The 20,682-nt window shown below is 46.2% G+C and overlaps 1 protein-coding gene across 9 annotated transcripts; it reads left to right on the top strand.

Moving 5' to 3' along the window:
- Positions 1-1,332: 1,332 nt before the first annotated feature.
- PPIE (peptidylprolyl isomerase E) lies at positions 1,333-20,250 on the top strand. 9 transcript variants are annotated; one of them, XR_006641228.1, is made up of 10 exons: positions 1,333-1,466; positions 2,483-2,581; positions 4,798-4,841; positions 5,526-5,552; positions 7,128-7,239; positions 7,891-7,991; positions 9,258-9,381; positions 14,063-14,248; positions 15,156-15,384; positions 18,493-20,250. XR_006641228.1 is itself a non-coding variant. In XM_045166183.1 (10 exons), the coding sequence occupies exons 1-10, from the start codon at positions 1,334-1,336 to the stop codon at positions 18,550-18,552; spliced, it is 1,029 nt and encodes a 342-aa protein (XP_045022118.1). In that variant the 3' UTR covers positions 18,553-20,250. The 9 variants fall into 9 exon arrangements, 6 of the variants coding, with proteins under 6 accessions (XP_045022118.1, XP_025144815.3, XP_025144816.2 ...); XR_006551973.2 differs by lacking the exon at positions 18,493-20,250 and adding an exon at positions 15,532-15,930; XM_045166183.1 differs by having other exon boundaries at positions 1,334-1,466; positions 15,242-15,384.
- The last annotated feature ends 432 nt before the right edge of the window (positions 20,251-20,682 follow it).

Here is a 20,682-nt window from a genome sequence, read left to right as displayed (position 1 = left end):
TGCCTACCAATGCAGGAGACAGGGGTTCAGTCCCTGGTCTGGAAAGATCCTACACGCTGCAAGGCAACTAAGCTGGTGTGCCATTGCACCACAAATACTGAGACTGCACTCTAGAGCCCAGGAGCTACAACTACCGAGCTCTCATGCTACAACTACTAAAGCATGCATGCCTAGAGCCTGTGCTCTGAAATGAGCGAAGTCACAGCAATGAGAAGACCTCACACAGCAACTAGAGAATAGCTCCTGCTCCCTGAAACTAGAGAAAAAGTCTGTGCAGCAAAGACCCAGCACAACCAAAAATAAATAAGTAAATAAAATTTAAAAAAAGGGAGCTCTAGAGACTTGAAGTTTTTTTTTTTTTTTTTGTTTTTTTTTTCCCTTAATATCACCCTCAGAACAAGGCAGAGGGTAGACTTGGGGGACAGAACCATCATCAACTCTTCCTTAGTCTCGACTACATTAACCTCCTGGTCTCTAGGCTTCCACCCAAATCATTCTGGGCACAATGGTCAGAGACTATTTTGAAGTATAAATGTGACCATGTAACTACCCATCACAACCTTCAGTAGCTTCTCAAAGCCCCCTGGTACTCCACATGGTTTGCAGGGTCATGCATCCTGCCACCCCTACCCACCTGTTCTGTCTGATGTTCCATGTCCCTCTCCTCCCCAAGGCCCACAAGAAGGTGCAGAAGCTGTCTCCTCTCCCGGAAACCTTTTCCCTTGCTCCCTCCTCTCTCTGGCTCCTCTTCCGTAGGGTTTCAGCTTAAATATGGCCTCAGAGAGGTCTTAACCAACTGCTCTGCCTAAAAGAAGTGGCCCCATTATTTTGTACCACTTAGGCTAATTTATGTATTGCTACTAGTTGATGTATTCCAGGAGTCGGTCAACGTTTTTCCCAAAGATCCAGATGGTAAATATTTCAAGCTTTGTAGGCTCTGGGTTTGCCCCTGCAGCCTGAAAGCACTCACATATGAATACTAAAAAGAATGAGCAAGACTGCGTTCTGATAAAAATTTTTTAATGAAAATTGAATCTAATATAATTTTCACATGTCACGAAATATTATTCTTGTTTCTTCTTTCCCCGCCCGCCAGCTCTTTAAAAATGTAAAAACCATTCATAGCTCCCGGTTGTCCAAAAATAGATGGGCGGGGTGACCCGCTAACCGTACTTTATTGGTTGTTTATTACTTGCTGACTCATTCTGACTCCGCAAGGGAGTGTGTTCCGCAGCAGAGACCACCTACAGAGCCGAAGCCTTGTCAGTTCAGGTACCAAGATGCACCTACGCTGCACTCGCAGCTCGACCGCACCCAGAGGCCGCCACGGCTTATGCCAAAGTGGGCGGGGGTCTGCGATAGCCGTACGCGGGGGCGGAGCTTGGGGAAGGGGCGGGCCGAATGCAGGCTTCCGGCGGAAGAGCGCAAGAGCAAGATGGCCACTACGAAGCGAGTGTTGTATGTAGGTGAGCAGGCTTGGGGGCTAGGCGGAGGCTGGGCGAACCGGGCCGCGAGTGGGTCGTGGCGTGGAGCTGGACAGGTCTCCGGACGCGGGAGGCGGCGAGCAGCTGTCTAGGTGGCATCTGTGGCGGTATTGCTTGGGTCTCAGAGAGTGAGCCTGAGACATAATTGCACCTCTCTTCGAAGCCCGCCAACCTCTAACAACAACCTCTTCATCACCTGGGGCCGGGGCGATGGTTGGAGGAATATTAGGGACCTCTGAATCCTCGCGTCCATTCATTTTACATTCACCGCAGCAATGGCTCAGCCCCTACTCTTCAGGGAAAGAGTTCCCAGGCTAGCCGGCTAAAAATGAGAATAACCTCAATAGCGCAGTTTGATGAGAGCTTTGGTGGGGACGGACACTGGTGACTTGGGGCTCGGTGTGGGGAGAAAGGACCCCTGCATCTGGAGAGGTGAGAGCAAGTTTTCAGGTTGCGGTGACGCCGGAGATGAGCTGGAATTAGCCAGGTAGCGAAGTAGGAGCAAGTGTGTTTACTGCAAGGGAGCAAGCAGCACGAGCAAAAGCCCAAAGGTGTGAAATAGTCTAACGCTTGGCAGGCAAATGTGTCGTTTTGCGGGGAAGCAAAGGGTAAGAGGCTGAAGAAGTGGGTAGGACCTTGTGAACAGCCTTGTGTACAGTGCTAAGTTTGTACTTTATCCCGAGGATAAAGTACTTTAAGCAGGGAAGTGATGAGTTAAAGTCTGTACGTTCCCAGGATGGTACTGGTTGGCTTTGTGGAGGAGAAGGGAGGCAGTTATGAAGCTGTGGAGGGAATCTCTGGGCTAGATGAGGGTCTGAAAGGAGAGTGAAGAGTGTGCTTCGTAAGTAAGTGTGAAGGAGCAAATGAGAGGGATATTTATGAACCCAAAGGACTGAATGGAAAGATCCCTGCCCTGACAACAGCATGCTGATTTTACAGCAGGGACTTCTCAAGAGAATGAAGGACAGTAGTTCAGAAGGCACTTGATGTCTTTGCAGGTGGACTTGCAGAGGAGGTGGATGACAAAGTTCTCCATGCTGCTTTTATCCCTTTTGGAGACATCACAGATATCCAGATTCCTCTGGATTATGAAACAGGTGAGTCGTCTTAGTGTTTCTCATGCCCAGAATCCTCCTGCTAGGAAAGAACTTAAAACTTTTGTAAGTCATATTACAGTAAGTTCTAAATATGCTTTGGGCAGTGTGACAGTGATCTTTATGCAGAAGGACTTCTCTGAGACTTGGGGTTGTGAGCTGCAGTATGCTTTTCAGATCCCATATATTGCATTTGAAGTAAGACAGGCTTTTCAGTTAGCCAGTAGGAAGATTGGTTTCGAGCTACATGGAGAGCTGTTGTTTCAAACTGCCTGCCAGGCACTCTCCTACACCTGCTCTCTTCTTGGCAGCTGTGCTGTTAAATAGGGTAGCAGGAAAGCCCAGCTTCAACAGTGGGGCCTCAGCTTCTTTGCACCTGAACTCTTCCTTCAATTAGTATCACAGCTGCAGTTCAGTTTTCTGTCTTAACCTTTGTTGTCATTTTTAACGTTGGAGTTTTAGGCCCAGCTCTAAAGTACACAACTAGTTTAGAAATCCCACTAGGGGATCATAGAGAGGGAATTTTGGGAGACCCATGTGAGTTAATTGATCATTCAAGAAAGCAGGCTCACTCAGCAACAAAACCAAGCAGCCCTGCTTAACAACAGCACCATATAGCAGTGACACCTGCATTCTGCTGGTTGAGGTCAGTAAGTTAATGATCCCTTGGCCATGCTCCTGTGCACACACTAAAAACAAAAATATAGGGGAAAGGTGACATTATACTGAAACCCGAAATGATTTACCATATTTTAATATCTGTTACTGCCTTCTTGCTCATTTCCATAGCACCGTGATAGTCCTAGTGGGGCCATGCAGGGTCAAAAACTCCCCTACCCAGCATGTAGGAAGAATTAGTGATGGGAGACTCAAAGAATGAGGAAGAGGGTAGTCTTATCCTCCTCCTCATTTTTCCTTTAATTATAAAAGTATAGCCCAGGACTTCGCTGGTGATCCAGTGGTTGGGAATCTGCCTGCCAATGCAGGGAAAATTCCACATGCCTTGTGGCAGCTGAGGTAGTGCTCCATAACTACTGAGCGGTGCTCCACAACAAGAGAAGCCACTGCAATGAGAAGCCCACACACTAGAGAGGAGCCCCGACTCGCCACAACTAGAGAAAGCCTCCATGCAGCAACAAAGACCCAGCACAGCCAAAAACAAATAAATGAATGAATTTTAAAAGTAAAAAAAATTAAATTGTACCCCACTAAGTTCTTGTCACAGCACCCTCTTGCCTGCCTCCTTGTATCTCTCATAAGCGTCATATACTAATAAATGACTTTTTCCATGCCGCTTTGCCTCTCAGCGAATTCTTTTCGCAAGGAGACAAAAGAACCTCAGCTACATTAAGTCCTGAGATTGTTTTGTGGTTTCAGCAACCTATGCTCTGCTGAGTCCTGAGACGAGTTGTGTGGCTTCAGCTCTTATCATCAACATTGTATATGGATTTAACCTCCCTGGGACCTTTATATGTATAAAAACAATAAGGTTATGTTGACTCTGTAAGGTTAATTGGTTACTTAAACAAATGCTTTTGTACACTTGGCCTTTCTAGTTGGTGTTGGTTAGATTAGCCTTTTGCTGAGGATTAAGACTGAGCATCCTTACCCAGGTTTTAGGATTCATGACTTATGCACAGTTGATGTTCAGAATGTATGTTTGGAATGAATGATTGATAGGTTAAATGACTTCATTTTTCTAGCTGCCTTGCGTGCAAAGGTTAAGATTTGATTTGGCTTTGGTAAAGAATGCTGCCTTTAAAGATTAAAAGTATAGTTCATTATTTAGTTATGTTCACTACAAAACGGGCTTCCGTGGTGGCTCAGATGGTAAAGAATCCACCTACAATGTGGGATAATTTCCTGGATTTGATCCTTGGGTTGGGAAGATCCCCTGGAGAAAGTAAAGGCTACACACTCCAGTATTCGGGCCTGGAGAATTCAAAGGACAGAGGAGCCTGGCAGGCTACAGTCCATGGGTTCACAAAGAGGGGGACACGACTGAGTGACTTTCACTCACTACAAAACAGTTTAATGTTGCTTGAAATGTTATTTAAACTAGAAAGAATCAGAGTAAGATACCTTTTTCCTAAATAGTGATGGTGTAGAATTTCTAGTAAATGGATAAGGCATGTGACTGACTTCACTTTCTTTGTGACCACCTGCTTCTTCCTGTTGCCCAACATGATAATTGCTTGATATTGTCTGCCTTTTTTCAGAAAAGCACCGAGGATTTGCTTTTGTTGAATTTGAGTTGGCAGAGGTGAGAAAATTGTTATCTATGTTAAGTATTTGGCTTGTTATTATTGTTACTGATTACAAAAGGAGCTGTTCTTCATTTGGGGTTGGGTTTTTGGGCCTCATGTGATGCTTCCAGAGAGATGATAAACACTGTTTGAAGGAAAGCTGCCTTCACTTAATGAAACCATGGGCTGTGATGAACATCACAGACCTGCTAGGTCCTGCCTGTCTTGCTCTGCAGAACTCCTGCAGCCCTGCTCATTGAGCATCTTTGCCTGGTAGCACTGGTGATACTTTCTTTGTCTTCCACTAAATGTGGCTCAGAGGTTAAAGCGTCTGCCTGCAATGCGGGAAACCTGGGTTTGATCCCTGGGTCAGGAAGATCCCCTGGAGAAGGAAATGGCAACCCACTCCAGTATTCTTGCCTGGAGAATCCCATGGACGGAGGAGCCTGGTGGGCTACAGTCCACGGGGTCGCAAAGAGTTGGACACGACTGAGCGACTTCACTTTCACTTTCAAATGGCAGATAGCTGCAGTCAGCCAGGAAGTGCACTTTGTTAGACACGTGCAACCTAGGTGAGGAAGAAAAAGAGACCTTTTTCTGTTGGATTGTTTTTTTGTTGTCATTTTACCAAGTATGTGTTTAGACACTACAAGAAGCATTTGACTGCAAACGTAAATTCGTACCTTGTCTTTTTTTGGCAGGATGCTGCAGCAGCTATTGACAACATGGTAAGGCTGGGAATCCTGCTTCTTACAGAAGTTGCTTTTTGGTGGTACAGAGGGCACTTAGTTCTACATTGGGTTTGCTAAACCTCCAAAGTTACAAGGTTGCATGAGGAAGTACATACAAATTGTCATCGTGTGAAAATATTCACTGTGAATTGATCACTTATGAAATTGTCCTTTCTCAAATATCTTTCTCCATTTGATGATAATGTAAAGGCTAATCATCCTTGTTGACCAGTCTCTCACTGGCTGCCTGTGTCTAGGATAGGAAATTGTAAACAATGCAAAGTAATTGCACAGTGAAACTGCATATTTTACAAAAGAGGCAGGGTTTCATGAAGTGTTAGACCAGTTAACAATTGAGAAGAGAAATTTGATAAGGATAATGATAGGATGTGCTGCTGATCCAAGTGATTGGGACAGCCTGGAGAGCTCCTTGGGGCGATGATGCAGCTCTTGAGTCTGTGTTCCCTCTTCAGGATACTTAGGATTTTCACATCAGATAAGAAATGCAAAGATAATCATACTGTTGATAGGATTTTATTGGAAAAAATACTGCAGATGTATAAACATCCATTATATCTCTGTTCTTCAAATTAGGCCATAGTTTAAAAGCTGAATTTTAACTATAAGAAATTTATTTTCATTAATTTTAGTTTCATCACAGTACATTCCCAATTTTTTCCCCCTTTACATTTTACCATGAAATTTTCTTACTGTCTTTAAAGTGATTTCACATTGAGTGACCTTTCCTGGTACCAGTTATCTGAGGGTAATAAGGCTTTCCTTTATTCCTGTTCTCTGTTTCCCATTCATCAAATGTTTTCCTCAGCTCTTAGAACAAGATCACTTCTCATTGCGTAAGGCTGACCTTGACTTTTGAAAATGAACTCAGGTACTTGGAAATTGCATTTATCCTTGTAATTTCAGAGTACTCTGAACACAGCGTCACTTTTGTTCAGGCAGGTCATTACTAGTATTGAAAGAAAGGAGGTCAGATACTGCTGCATATGAACTAGATATACAACAAGGTCCTACTGTATAGCACAGGGAACCTGTTATTTAATACCTTCTAATAACCTATAATGGAGAAGATTCTGACATATATATAATGTATAACTGAATCAGTTTACTGTACACCCAAAACATTGTAAATCAACTATGCTTCAATTTTAAAAAAGAAAGGGACTTCCTTGGTGGCCCAGGGGCCAAGAATCTGCCTTGTAATGCAGAGGATGCAGGTTCAGTCCCTGGTCAAGGAATTAAGATCTCACATTCCATGGAGCAACTAAGCCTGTACTGCAGCTAGAGAGTCCATGGGCCACAACAAAGACCTCATGTGCTGCACCTAAGACTCAATGCAGCCAAATAAGGAACTAATAAAGTTGAAAGGAAGAAAAGAGAAAGGAACTGTATGATGGCTCCCAGGAGGAAATTCTCTGCAGCCCATGGGCTGCTTTGTGGCAGGTGCATAACTTGCTGTTAGGGGATCAGGGATTAAGGGAGAACAAATCATGAGCTTGTCTCAGGTGTATCAGAAGTAAATGGAAAGCGTCTGACTTTCTTTTAACCTAACAGTTTAAGCAAATGGATTTGCACACTTTTCAGAATGAATCTGAGCTCTTTGGACGGACAATTCGTGTCAATTTGGCAAAACCCATGAGGATTAAGGAAGGCTCTTCTAGACCAGGTGAGTGGGAGCAATACGGATGCCCCAGCACACCCTCCAGTTTGGCCTTGCCTGCCTTCCTGTCCCAGTTTTCTTGAAAGTAGGCACTGAACGCTTCTCTGGCGGACAGTAGTAGAGGATGGTTCACATTGGCAAAGGACATGTGCCACCTTTGTGGGGAAATAAAGAGCGTAGCTTCTCAGCCACGCCAGGGTAATTGTTTCCTTTATGAGAGAAGCCATGCCTGATCTCTCATCTGTCGCAGTGTTCTCAACATTCCTGGCAGGTTCTATCAGGGGCTGGGACTGGCAAGGGCTGCACCTTTCCCTGGGGCTTTTAATGTAGCCCTGCTAAGAGCTTGGAGAAGGAAATAGCAACCTACTCCAGTATTCTTGCCTAGAGAATCCCATGGACAGAGGAGCCTGGGAGGCTATAGTCCATGGGGTTGCAAAGAGTCAGACACGACTAAGCGACTAACACACACAAGAGCTGGACTTGAGGGTTGGCAGTCTCTAAAAGATGGGAACTTGCCTGACACATGTGACTTCCCAAAGTGGAGACCTCCGGCTGAGAGAGCCACAAAACATGTTCTGCTTCGCTGACCAGAGCACCTACTTAGCAGCTGGCTGATGGCTTGAATTGGTTCTCATCTGCTCGCTTCTTTCCTTTCAGTTTGGTCTGATGATGACTGGTTGAAGAAGTTTTCTGGGAAGACGCTTGAGGAGAACAAAGAGGAGGAGGGGTCAGAGCCCCCCAAAGTGGAAACGCAGGAGGTGAGATTGCAGGCTGGCACTTCCCCCCAGAAGACTGTTTTTTTTTAGGTTTTTATGGAAATCTGGAAATGTATATACAAAAGTAGAGAGAATGAAAAGTGAACTCGGTGTTTTGGTGGAGGTTGGTAATGAGTGAACTGAAGAGAAGCTCTAAGCCTCTCGACCTTGTGCTCTGCGTGAGGAGCTTCTCAGCTCTGCTGGGTTCTGTTCTGTGATTGTTATTGACTAGGAGGAAGTATGAGGTGAGGAAGGGCGGTGGGTGGGCCTCTGCACCCTCCTGGTCGGTCCCCCTCCTTCACACAAGTGTTGTGCTCCCAGCTCACCGTCTTTCTGTTCCTGACGCAAGGGAGGCAGAGCGGGGTGAGGGTACCTTCCCTGCGGTCTGGGCACAGGTGTGAGGTCCTCCCTTCCAGGGAATCTGCCTTGGCACTTCCTTCTGATTCTCAGTGCACCTCTCTACCCGTTGCCTCTCTGGCTGCCCCTGCCCATTATAACTGATATTCGGGGTTTCTTTCTTGACTCGTGGTCTCCTTCCCCTCTCGGCCGCAACAGCAGCAGTCACTCTGATCTTCCACAGCCTCTCCTAGGCTCTTGGACTCTCCTGGCCTCTGTTTCTAGTCCTGAGCTTCAGACATTTCTAATGCAAGTCTTGCCCGCCCTCCTCTAATCTTGTTCATCCTGTGTTCTCCAACTCACTAACTTGCCACTTTCCATCCACATTGACTCAAGCAGGAAATAGGCTAAGCAGAGTGCCTACAAGTGGAGTATAAAGCAAGGTCCCCGCCACCTCCATTGTGAGCACTTCAGTACTCCTTGCTTCCGTTGCAGCCAGCCTGTGCACACGCAGGGCTATGCACAGGGAGGGGATGGTGTTACAGAAATAGGTCCTTTTAACTGGATTAAGGTGGGTGACCTTGAGCTGGGGTGTGAAGGTGTTGAGAGTTGTCTGTTTGGGGCCAGAAAAATGTTGTTTGTGAACACACAGGAGGGTGAAGGCGAGGCAACCTCATGTGTCTGAGGGAGTGTGATGAGATGACATGCCTGCCAGGTGGGGCTCCAGGTAGACGGGGCTGAAGTCTCCCATCACTGGATGCCAAACTGGGGCCATGGCCGTGGCCTTCACCTTCTGCAGCCCAGGGCCTTCCCTGGCGTCACCCTGTTCAGCTTTCTCACTAGTTGGGTTCTCAGGTGTGTTCATTCACACTCGCTCTCCTAGTTGGGGAGTCAGGGCGTTCTCTCTAACCTGGCCATTTCTCCTGCATCTAGGGAGAGCCCACTGTAAAAAAGGCCCGGTCAAACCCTCAGGTGTACATGGACATCAAGATTGGGAACAAGCCAGCTGGCCGCATCCAAATGCTCCTGCGTTCAGACGTTGTGCCCATGACCGCAGGTGAGCAGTGTTTTCTTTAATACAAGTGAATGTGTATTCATGGTTGGTTTGTTTGTTTCTTTTAAAGTACACACACACACACACACACACACACACACTCTCACACACACTCTCTCTCTCTCTCTCTCTCTAACAGTATTGAAGGCAATAAATTGAAAACCTGAGTCTTTGTTCCTTCTCCATATCTAATCATACTCTTCAGAAGTAACTGCTGATAACTAACAACTTCTTGAATATTTTTTCATTTGTTAAATACTGAATTCTATTTATCCTTCTTTTAATCTGAATTTTATTATGTAGACATATAGTTAGGAGTGTTAATTTCACAGTTTGTTTTGAAAAACACAGCAGTGCCCCCCTGCCCTACTGCCATCCCCCAGCACCATTTGCTGCTTCTCAGAGGCAGCCAGTTTCAACTCTTAGCTGATTCTTTTGATTTTTAACCTCCATATTTGTAGATAACAGATGTATGTTGCTACTTTCTGATTTTTTTTGTTTTTTGTTTTAATGTCTTTTCATTTTAGATATCTATTGACTTCCCACTTGAGAAGATAAGGAATTAGCTTTTGAAATCAGCTTCCCAGTTCCTTCATCCTTTTATGCTGTTACCATAATTTTAGTTAGGTCACAGGTCATTCTGTGTAAGCATCATACTGTGATAGCTTCTTTTCATACACAGCACTTCGTTTTCCCTGGAATTCATAATTCTCTTGTTTTCACATTTGCTTAGTATTCTGTACACATATTCCTGAGCTTTCCCAAATTTTCCTGTTTGTGTAAATCTCCATCATGTTCAAACACATCAGATATTTTGTCAGTTTCACTTATTCCTCCCTGGAGCCCTCTGACCTCCTCCAGCTTGGACCAGTTGCCTTCCAGGCCCATCTCATAGCCTTTGTCTTGGGATCTCCTGCTTTCGCTTCCTGTGTTGGGACCTCTGTTGTCTTTTTTGATCTATTCCCTCACTTTGGTAGAGGATATAAGCTATCTGTAGCTTCTGGAGAAAAGAACTTGGAGGGTCAGGTTTTTGAGACTGATGTGTGGAAATTTCTACTTTCCCACCTGATAGTTCGGATGTAGAATTCTAGAGAAGTCTAATGTCATTCTGATTCTTGGTCCTTTATACAAAACCTTTTTTTTTTTTTTCTGTCTAGAGCTGAGCTATCCCAATATGGTAGTCACTGTCCACATGTGACTCTTTAAACTTAAATTAATTCAAGTTATATAAAATTAAGTTTCACTTCTTCAGTTATTCAGATGCTTAACAGCTGTTAGATAACACTGGTCTAGATGCTTGAAGGGTCTCTGTGTCCTGTGTTCTGAAATACTGTCCCCTTGGAGTAGATCTCCTTCCATCCATCCTGCTAGATACTCAGTGGGCCCTACTATACTGGTTTCTCTTGCTGCTGTAACAAATTATCACAGACTTAGCAGCTTACAAGAACATAAATTTGTTGTCTTAGCTGTTCTGAGGGCCAGAAGTCCAACACAGGACTCACCAGGCTAAAGAAAGATGGTGGCTGGGTTACCATATTCCTTACTGGAAGCTCTATGGGTAGATCTGTTTCCAGAGACAGTCACTTTGTTGACAGAATTCAGTTTCCTGCATCTGTAGATGAAGGTACCCATTTCCTTGCTGGCTGCCAGCTGAGGGCTAGTCCCAGCTTCCAGAGGCTTGTGGCCCGCCTCCTTTATCATCACAGCCAGCAGTGATTGATCCAGTCCCTCTCACGTTTTGAATCACCTGCCTCCTTTCCCATCCACTTCTTTTTTTGGGGGTGGGTTGTCGGGGAGATGGAATATAATTGCTTTACAGTGTTTTGTTAGTTTTAGCTGTACAACAGTCCATCCACTTCTAACTCTCTCTTTCTGCCTTTAGCTGGGAAAGGTTCTCTGGTTATAACTTGTGATTATACTAGGCCCATCGGGGTAATCTAGGCCACTCTCCCCATCTCAGTGTCTGGAACCTTAATCACATCTGCACAGTCCCTTCTGCTGTGAGCAGCATATTCTCAGGTTCCAGGAATTGGGACATGGACATCTTTCGGGAGCCATTATCCTGCATACCACACCCATCAGTTAGGACAGTACTATCTTTTGAAAGGTTTTCCTTGAATTATTTCTTTACTTTTATCCTTTCTGATTTTTCTCTACTCATATTTTGGAACATTTTTAAATGTTCTTTTTCATAGTATCCTGTGCTTATTTCATGCATGTACTATCATTTCATCTTGGGAGATTAGTATACTAAAATTTCTTTTTCCTATACAGCTTATGTTTGAAATTATTTTTTTCAGTTTTTTTTTTCTTTTTGTTTTTCTTTGTTTGTTATTGATCTGTTTGCTTGTTTCAGTCTTTGCTTTTCACATTAGATGCCTTTCTCATATATAAGACTAGGGTCCTTAAAATCTGCTTGGAAACTCCCTGGACATTGGTAAGGCTTGCTGACTGAGGCTTCCTCTATGAGGTGATTCTATCTTTCTGTTGGACCCCGGATATCAGTATCCCTGAGGCATAGTCTCTTGGACAGAGCAGAGGCCACAGAGAAGACTCTAGTCTCTTGCTAATGGTCCTATGTCCAGTTGTTTGTCATGGAGGGTGGGAGGTTGTGGGAGCAGTATATGAACTTCAGTAAATCTCCGTGTCATCATGGTACCTCAACACTCAGTTATGTATAAAGCATCCCAGACCAGAGACCCTCTGCTTTAACCTGCTGGAGGGTAAACCTCCCACCAGCAGCCAGGGCTGGGGAAGAGAGAGGATCTGGGGGCTAGCTACTTTTTTAAGGGAGCTTTCAACCAGACTTACTGCTTTTAGAACCATCTTCATCCTTGTCACTGAGGTTTTGGAATTTCTGCAGCAGAAATCAAATTGCTTCTTGGCTTTATCAGCTTAAGCTTCAGCTTTGTTAGGTCTGCTCTATCAGTTATGGCTCATCTGTTTGTCTTCTAGGTTCCAAAGATTTTTGTTGCTGTTGTCTCTTCTCTTGCTCTTTTTTAGGGGATAGTCATTTTATCCATATTTTAAGTGTATGATTTACTGGCGTTAATTGCATTCACAATGTTGTACAACCATCGCCACTATCTATGCTCAAAACTTTTGCAGCACCCCTAATAGCAACTGTATAGTCCATGGAATTCTCCAGACCAGAATACTGGAGTGGGGAGCCTTTCTCTTCTTCAGGGGATCTGAACCTAGGGATCGAACCTAGGTCTCCCACATTGCAGGCGGATTCTTTACTGTCTAAGCCACTAGGGAAGCTCAGGAATCCTGTGGATCTTCCTGACCCAGAAATCGAACTGGAGTCTTGCAGGCGGATTCTTTACCAGCTGAGCTACCAGGGAAGCCAAATAGAAATTCAGAACTCGTTAACAGTCACTCCCCTTTCTCCTCTACTCCCAGCCTCTAGTGATGGTTAATCTACTTTCTGTCTCTCTGAATTTACTGTTCTAGACATTTCATATACATGGAGTCATAACAGTAGTTGTCCTTTGATGTCTGATTTATTTCACTCAGCATTGTGTTTTCAGGGCTCATTTAGGTATCAGTACGGCTGGCTGATATTCCCTTGTCTGGATAGTCCACAGTTTGTTCCTCTACTCATTTGTTGATGGACACTTGAACACTGGTTCCACTTTCCAGTTATGAATAATGATACTGTGAACATTTGTATACAAATAAGGATTTAAATCCCTGTTTTCAATTACTTTGGGTGCCTCCCTAAGACTGGAAATGCTGGGTCATGTGGTAATTCTAGTTTGACTTTCTGAGAAACGACCAAATTACTCTCTACAGTGGCTGCACCACTTTCCATTCTCATAAGTGATGTACAAGCATTCTAGTTGCTTTACATCCTCACTTATTTTCTGTTTATCATAGCCACCCTAGTAGTTGGGAAGTGGGATCTCATTGTGGTTTTGATTTGTATTCCCCTAATCACTAATGATGTGAAGCATCTTTTCACGTGCTTAGGGGTAGGGGCCATTTGTGTATCTTCTTTGAGGAAATGTCTGTGAAAGTCTTTTGCGTATTTACTTACTAGGTTGGTTTTTTGTTGTTGATTTGTAGGAGTTCATTGTATATGAACACTTAAGAGATGTGATTTGCAAATGTTTTCTTCCATTCCCTAAGTTGCCTTTTCATTTTGTTGAGAGTGTCCTTTGATATCCAGAAGTTTTTCATTTTGATGAAGTCTCATTTGCCAATTTTTTGTTACTTACACTTTCAGTGTTGCAGTTAAGACATTGCCAAGTGCAAAGTCACAAAGACTTGACCTGTCTTTTTCTCTAAGATCCTGTTTGGTCTTTCTTTTTAAAAATTGCTTTACCACCAGTTTAGGGTGGAGCAGATCTAGAATGCATGTTTTCATGCCTTCTTTAAGTAGAATTCCATCTAATCCTTCGAGATAATCAGTATCTCAAAGGTTTATAATGAACATGTCATATTTTGAAATGAAAATACGAATATTAAACAAATATAGTTTTTCAGAGTCTAGTTAGAGATCTCATTGTTTGGGTTTTTTTGACCATGCCCCCAAGGCATGTGGCATCTTAGTTCCCCAACCAGGGATTGAACCTGTGCTCCTTCCTTGGAAGCATGGACTCTTAACCACTGGCTCACCAAGGAAGTCCCCCTGTTGGTTTGTGTTTTAATCAGGCGCCTTTTCCTTTCTCGGCCCCAGAGAATTTCCGCTGCCTGTGCACCCACGAGAAGGGCTTTGGCTTCAAGGGCAGCAGTTTCCACCGCATCATCCCCCAGTTCATGTGCCAGGGCGGTGATTTCACCAACCACAACGGCACCGGGGGCAAGTCCATCTACGGGAAGAAGTTTGACGATGAAAACTTTATCCTCAAACACACGGGACCAGGTGGGATCCGGCTGGTGGGTGATGGTCGCTGGGCTGGGCTGGGGCAGGATGGCTGCGCAGGGGGTTGACAGGCTGTGGTTCTGGTCTCCTCCAGACCCCCACCCAGGGAACAGGAGAGGTGTTTGGCCTGGCTGGAATGGAGTGAGCCTGTTTCCATCACAGTGTCCACAACTGTGGGCGTAGCTTAAATTTTGTGGTCAGCCACTGTAAGCCCGCTCTTCTTCTCTCAACCCCACTGCCTGCCTCTCTGTCAGACTCTCTAGTAAAAAATTTCAGTGGTTGGTTCCCCAGCAACTAGAAAAAAATACAGAACTATACTGATATTTAAGATTGCAGTTCTTTAGGGGGCCCTTGCCAGCCACACTAGACAGAGCTCCCTAGTTCATGCTCAGTCCTGGCCAGAGACGGCAGTTGCCGCCTTCACTCCCCAAACCTCCACGTCACCCTCTGCCCCAGGTGATGCGTGGCCTTCCGCGTCTGTCCACACCTGCCTGCGCCAACTTCCCCTCAAGTGCAGGGGCTGAGCCACCTCCCCTCTGCTCATGACCCAGACCCTCCCCACCCCTCGCCCTTCGGAACCTGGTTCTGCACTCATGCCCCGCCGCTGCCCCCTGTAATGCCCGTCCCCACCACCTGTAATGCCCGTCCCCTGCTCTGCTCAATCAGCACAAAAGCACACAGTGTCTATCTTTTCTTTGACTCATGTCCCCCCCTCAGCTATCACCCATGCCTCTGGTCCCCTTTTTAACTGAAACTTCTTGACAAAGTTATCTAGGCTCCCTGCCTTTGGTTCTCTCGGTCCCCCTCTAGACAGATTTCAGGTGCCACTGGCCCACTGAAGGCACTCTTCTCCACCCGGCCCACAGTCGGCTCCTGCTCCTCATCCCGTTCTCCCTCCCATCTGCAGGTGCAGAGGCGGCATCTGCACTCCTCCCTCCACGCCCAGGACCACCAGCAGGGTCGGGGGAGCTGACGGGCGCTTCTCTCCCCCAGGCCTGCTCTCCATGGCCAACTCCGGCCCAAACACCAACGGCTCCCAGTTCTTCCTGACGTGTGACAAGACGGATTGGCTGGACGGCAAGCATGTAGTGTTTGGGGAGATCACGGATGGCCTGGACGTCTTGCGGCAGATTGAGGTGGGTAGCTGCCAGGGCTCCTGGGGCACAGCCATGAATGTGGGAGAGCTGAATCGGGGCCTGGAGAGAGACAACAAGCTGCTGTTGGGGGGTGGGGGGTGGGACGGGCAGAGGGGTGGGTATCCCTGAGCCACCCTTACTCTCCAGCCTCCCTCCCCTGATTCCTCCTCTTCTGTTCGGCCCGCAAAGGCCCAGGGCAGCAAGGACGGGAAGCCCAAGCAGAAGGTGATCATCTCCGACTGTGGGGAGTACGTGTGAGAGGGGCGCTGTCAACCCGGGGCACCAGCACCCGAGGTGTCCCGTTGGCAGCGAGCAGGGCTTCGTGTCGTGGCCCTTCCTCGGGGTCAGCGTGGGACAGCTCCTCTGCAGGCACAGCCTACGCCTCCTCTGGCTCTTCCTCAGGTGTGGCCTTGGGCCCAGGGCTGCCCTCCCCACTGTGGACAGCTGTGCATGGCCTATCCAGGCCTTTGCACCAGGGCTTCTCGTGGGCCCACCTGTGTGACTCCTGGACATTTTCTTGTGGTAAAATAAATTCTAGTTTTGGTACTCCTGCCTCCAGCTAGTTCCTGGGAGTTGTCAGATGTCGCCTATAAAGCTAAACTGTCCCCTGAGACGGATTGGTGAATGAATAGGGCATAATCTCTTCCCCACGGTTTTTCTTTTCTTCCCTTGGATGATTCCCTGAGATGCTGGGTGATATATCTTCAGGTCAGATACCCCTGTCAGACCACTGTCAAGACCGTGGGCATCAAAGACCGTGGAAAAATTCCTGTCTTCAGTGCCTCCACTCCCGCATCACACTGCCGGCCTCAGAGCCAGTGAGTGTATTGCTCAGTCTCCGTGATGCATTTGCTTATTTGCTCACTTTCATTTTACAGATTTTTAAAAATGATACTTTATTACTCACAGTGCCTTTTCCATGCTAGGTACTATACCTAATTGTCAGGAGACAAGGGGTTAGCAAACCCCTTGGTTCTAATCCAGCCCACTACCTGGTTTTATGAGGAAAGTTTTACTGGAAAGTCGCCGCCATTGGTTTACATATTCTCACTGCAGTGACAGTGGAGTAACTGGCGACAGATACCGTATGGTCCCTGTATTAGAGTCTTCAGACAAACAGAACCAATAGGGTGTGCCTCTGTGTACACAGAAAGATCCATTATACAGAACTGGCTCTACGGTTGTGGGGGCTGACAAGTCTGATAGCTGCAGGACAGGCCAGCAGCCTGGAGCCCCAGGGAGAGGCATGTTGAAGCTTAGTCCAAAGACTGTTCTGAAGGCAGAATTCTTTCCCTCACAGGACCCTAGTCTGTCTTTCTTGAGGCCTTCAACCGATTGCATGAGGCCCACCCACACTGGGGGAGAGTCATCTGCTTTACTTCAGACATACTGATTTAAATGTCAGTCATATCTGAAAAATACCTTCACGGCACCATCTGGACTGGTGTTTGGCTGAAATGTGGATACCACAGCCTAGCTATAAACAGAAAATTAACCAAAACCATCCCTCCCTAGCTCCCCCAGGGCCAGGCCCCATCTTGGCTGGGGGTGGTGGCAGCACAGAGGAAGAGACCCAGGGTTGTGGCCCAGGACTCTGTGGCTTGGGAGTTTCTCACAGCGTGTCTGCTCCACATGCTGCTGGCACAAAAACAGACTGTTGGACCTACTTTTTAGTGGTGAAAAAGAGTTCCAGGTGATGGAAAATCAGATAGCTATATTTTCAAAACGTATTTATTAGGGGAAATTATACCATATAACGTGGAGAAAGCACATCAAAAGCAGTTTATATAGTACAGTATGATTCCTATTTTGAACAAATACCTATCTGTAATATGTAAACATCTATATTTTTTATATATATATATATCTCCTAAGAAAAAAGCCTAGAAATAAATTCAACAAAATATTAACTAGCATATTCTTATCTGACTTGTAGGATTATGGTGATTTGAATTGTATTTTATTTTTTTGTCTTTTCCAAACTTTCCTCCAAAATTGTATTATTGCTGTAATAAAAGCACATTAAAAAAAAAAGTGGGTCAAGTGCTTATAAAAGGCCTCTCCATGAGGAGTAACACTCAGGATGGACAAGCCCTGTTTAAATTGCCTAAAGGGCACCTCGGCAGGGCTCCTGGGAGCACAGAGCACGGTGTCACCACCCTGGCCACTGCCGCGTAACCGGCCACTTGCCCAGGCCTTTAAAGCAGGTGAGAACACAAGTCCTGTCTTCAAAGGATTGTGGTGTGTAAATGTTTTAGGAAAAAGCACAGCTCTGAACAAACACCATCACCCACAAAATACATTCTCAGAAGAAGAAAGTTTTAGTGACCAAGCACAGAAGGGGCTCAAAACTAGCAAATTCTTATGTAATAATACCGACAGATACCAGTTGTTAAGTATGAGTCTGCCTGGAATGCAGGAGATCCAGATTCAATCCCGAGGTCAGGAAGATGCCCTGGAAAGGGGAATGCAACTCACCCCAGTATTCTTAGGGGCTTCTCTGGTGGCTCCGCTGGTAAAGAATCCACCTGCAGTGCAGGAGACCTGGGTTCAATTCCTGGGTCAGGAAAATTCCCTGGAGAAGGGATAGGTTACCTAGTATTCTGGCCTGGAGAATTCCATGGACAGAGGAGCCTGGCGGGCTACTGTCCATGGGGTTGCAGAGAGTTGAACACAATTGACTTTCACCAGTTGTTAAGTATTTATATGCCAGAATGGTACTAAATGTTTGTGTACACAGATAATCTTTTTAATAGCTTGGAAGGAGAGAGCCACTCTCCTGCTCTACAGAGGAGGAATACTCAGGATTCAAGTCCATTTGGCTTCAAAAATCTGTGCTTTTGTTCTGCCTGCTGCCTCTTTTCCTGTTTCTTAGGAAATTTTCCAGAACATGTTACTAGCCTGCCTTGGTTTGAAACAGTGAGCCTGGCGTGATGGTGTGCTCTTGAGGCCAGGATTGCACTGCAGAGAGCAAAACTTGTGCGCTTCTCCTTTAGCTTTTTTCCCCACATCCTCCTCAACTATCAGCTGTCAGTGACTTCTCATTGCTGTCAGTGGGTCTGAACTGACCACCTTTATTTATCTTGTCTGGCCAGGTAAACAAGCCAGGCCCTGAGCAAGAGAAAGGGAAATGGTGGCATCTCTCCTGCCACTGCACTGCTTGGCTGAGCAAAGATAACTCTCGGGATAAAATACACGGGCCTTGTGTTCATTCATTACTGTTCCACCACTCAGGCTTTTTCCTATTGATTTCACTTGGTGACCAGATGGCAGAAGTCGCTGGAAGTCTGACGACCAGGTACATAAACAATAACACTGTTTTTCAGTTGTTCTGGATGAAAAAGCAAGACTGCAGCTCTATTCCTGCTAAGCACTGCTTGGTTGGGAGGTGAGGTGTACTCAGTATATGCCAACCTTTGGGTAACCGGACAGACATTCCTGGTGTACCCCTAACTAAGCCAATCACTGGCTGGGCCTAAAAATACCAAATTAAAAATCAGTTGTCAGTTCTTCCATTTTAAAGGTAGTCATTGATAAGAGTTTCTTTGGTAATTTGTAGCTGGTGAGCTAACATGTTTTGACTTTCCTAATGTGCAATTAAAAAAATTATCAATAATTTTCAAATAAAATTATCAAAATAATTGGCTAATTTAAGGTTTATACTTATTTTTCCCTGGTGGCTCAGATGGTAAAAAATCCACCTGCAATGCAGGAGACCTAGGTTCTATCCCTGGGTCGGAAGGTTCCCTGGAGAAGGGAATGGCAGCCCACTCCAGTATCCTTGCCTGGGAGAATTCCATGGACAGAGGACCTGACGGGCTACAGTCCGTGGGGTCACAAGAGCTGAACATGACTGAACGACTAAGCACATGCACAAGAGACAATCTTTGCTGTTGGGAAGAGACAACTCTTAGGTAAGTACTAGAATAAAAAATAGGTTCCACATTATGTGCCAGTTCTGATTCATGATGGCCACCTGAGCTCCACATTCAGGGTTACCAGGCTGCCTCTGGGCTCAGTGTGAGAAAGCTTGGCAGACGCAGTTTCCTAGGCTGAAAGCCCTTTGCAGATCAAAAAGCTTCATAGTACAGATGGGAAATGAGGCCCAGAGGAGGAAGTCACAAAGTCACATCCCTAACATGTAGGCTAGAGCCTAGATCCCTACACTGTTGGGGAGCTCACCACTTTCCTGTGTCCATGGAGAGCGGCTCTTCCTGTGCACTGGCTCCCAGAGCCCTTCCCAGGTCCAGGTGGAGGGGCTGCTGTCCCGCAGCCCGGCCCCCTCCTCCACCCCTGCTGTGCTCCTGGAGCCCCTCAGGGCACAGTGTGAACTCCAGGGGTGTCATCCTGGGCTGTGCCCATGGGTTGGGGCGGGCCCAGGATCTGTTTTTAATGATATTTTGGGGTTCGGGCAGCTGGGTTCTGTCTGCCCCAGCAGGTAAATTATAGGCTTACCAAGTCAGAAATCAAACACTCCAGCTGCCGGTGGCCGCTCCAAGGAGAACAGTGGTTTCCGGGAACCTCCCCACCCAGCTCGGCCTAATTGCCACCTGTCACTCCCCTGGGACGGGGCCCTTTTCTTTGGCTCACAGGCCCCAAGAACAGGACGGAACGCCAGGGTACACAGGGTGACGCATACTTGCGTGACCAGTCTGTTTTTGACAACTTCTGGACACAGGCAGGTGCTAACCAGCCCTGCCCTCGCCCCACGCCTGGCCACAGGCCACCCAGTGTCCCTGGGTGCAGTGAATTGCTCCTTAGCAGGAGAAGGCAGACAGTTTTCACTCTACATGCCAACTCTAATCTGTTGGTGGTGGCCACTTGAGTTTGGTGCTGATCACTGTGAAATTCTCTCCAGAGTTTAACGAAAAAATATCAAGGTTGATTATTGATGACTGCCATGGAGAAAGTTAAGAGAAACTTTGTCACCCTTACTGGGCATTATCATCCTGGGCCACCCGATGTATCCACCATACTGGGCTCAGCGAAAAGGTAATTTTTTCACAGAGCTGAACTCCTGATGGTTCAACACAGTGACTGATAGATGGGGTCAATAAAGCCCCCAAGAATTTTTTTCACCAAAGTGTCCATGCAAGGCACGTCTTCCCCCGACAGCAGAGACAAATCAAGGCAGGAAGACAGGAAAGGTAATTGACACTGGCCTTGGCCCTAAATCATGCTATTCATTCAGCTTTTTCTGGAGGTGACCCACATGCCTCCTTGTGGCCAACAGTTTGGTCATTCAGACCCACAAATATAGAAAACAGGATGACTCCACACTGAGTGCCCAGAAATGCC

Source organism: Bubalus bubalis, chromosome 6 (assembly GCF_019923935.1).
Source record: "Bubalus bubalis isolate 160015118507 breed Murrah chromosome 6, NDDB_SH_1, whole genome shotgun sequence".
NCBI lineage: Eukaryota > Metazoa > Chordata > Mammalia > Artiodactyla > Bovidae > Bubalus > Bubalus bubalis.
This window is presented reverse-complemented; position numbering and strand designations above follow the sequence as displayed.

Bases quoted from the DNA above. Each gene is read 5' to 3' on its own strand.
- PPIE (XM_025289030.3), top strand. From the start codon at position 1,334: ATGCCAAAGTGGGCGGGGGTCTGCGATAGCCGTACGCGGGGGCGGAGC. The intron at 2,582-4,797 runs GTGAGTCGTCTT...GCCTTTTTTCAG, and splicing joins TCCTCTGGATTATGAAACAG to AAAAGCACCGAGGATTTGCT. The intron at 14,249-15,241 runs GTGGGATCCGGC...TCTCTCCCCCAG, and splicing joins CCTCAAACACACGGGACCAG to GCCTGCTCTCCATGGCCAAC.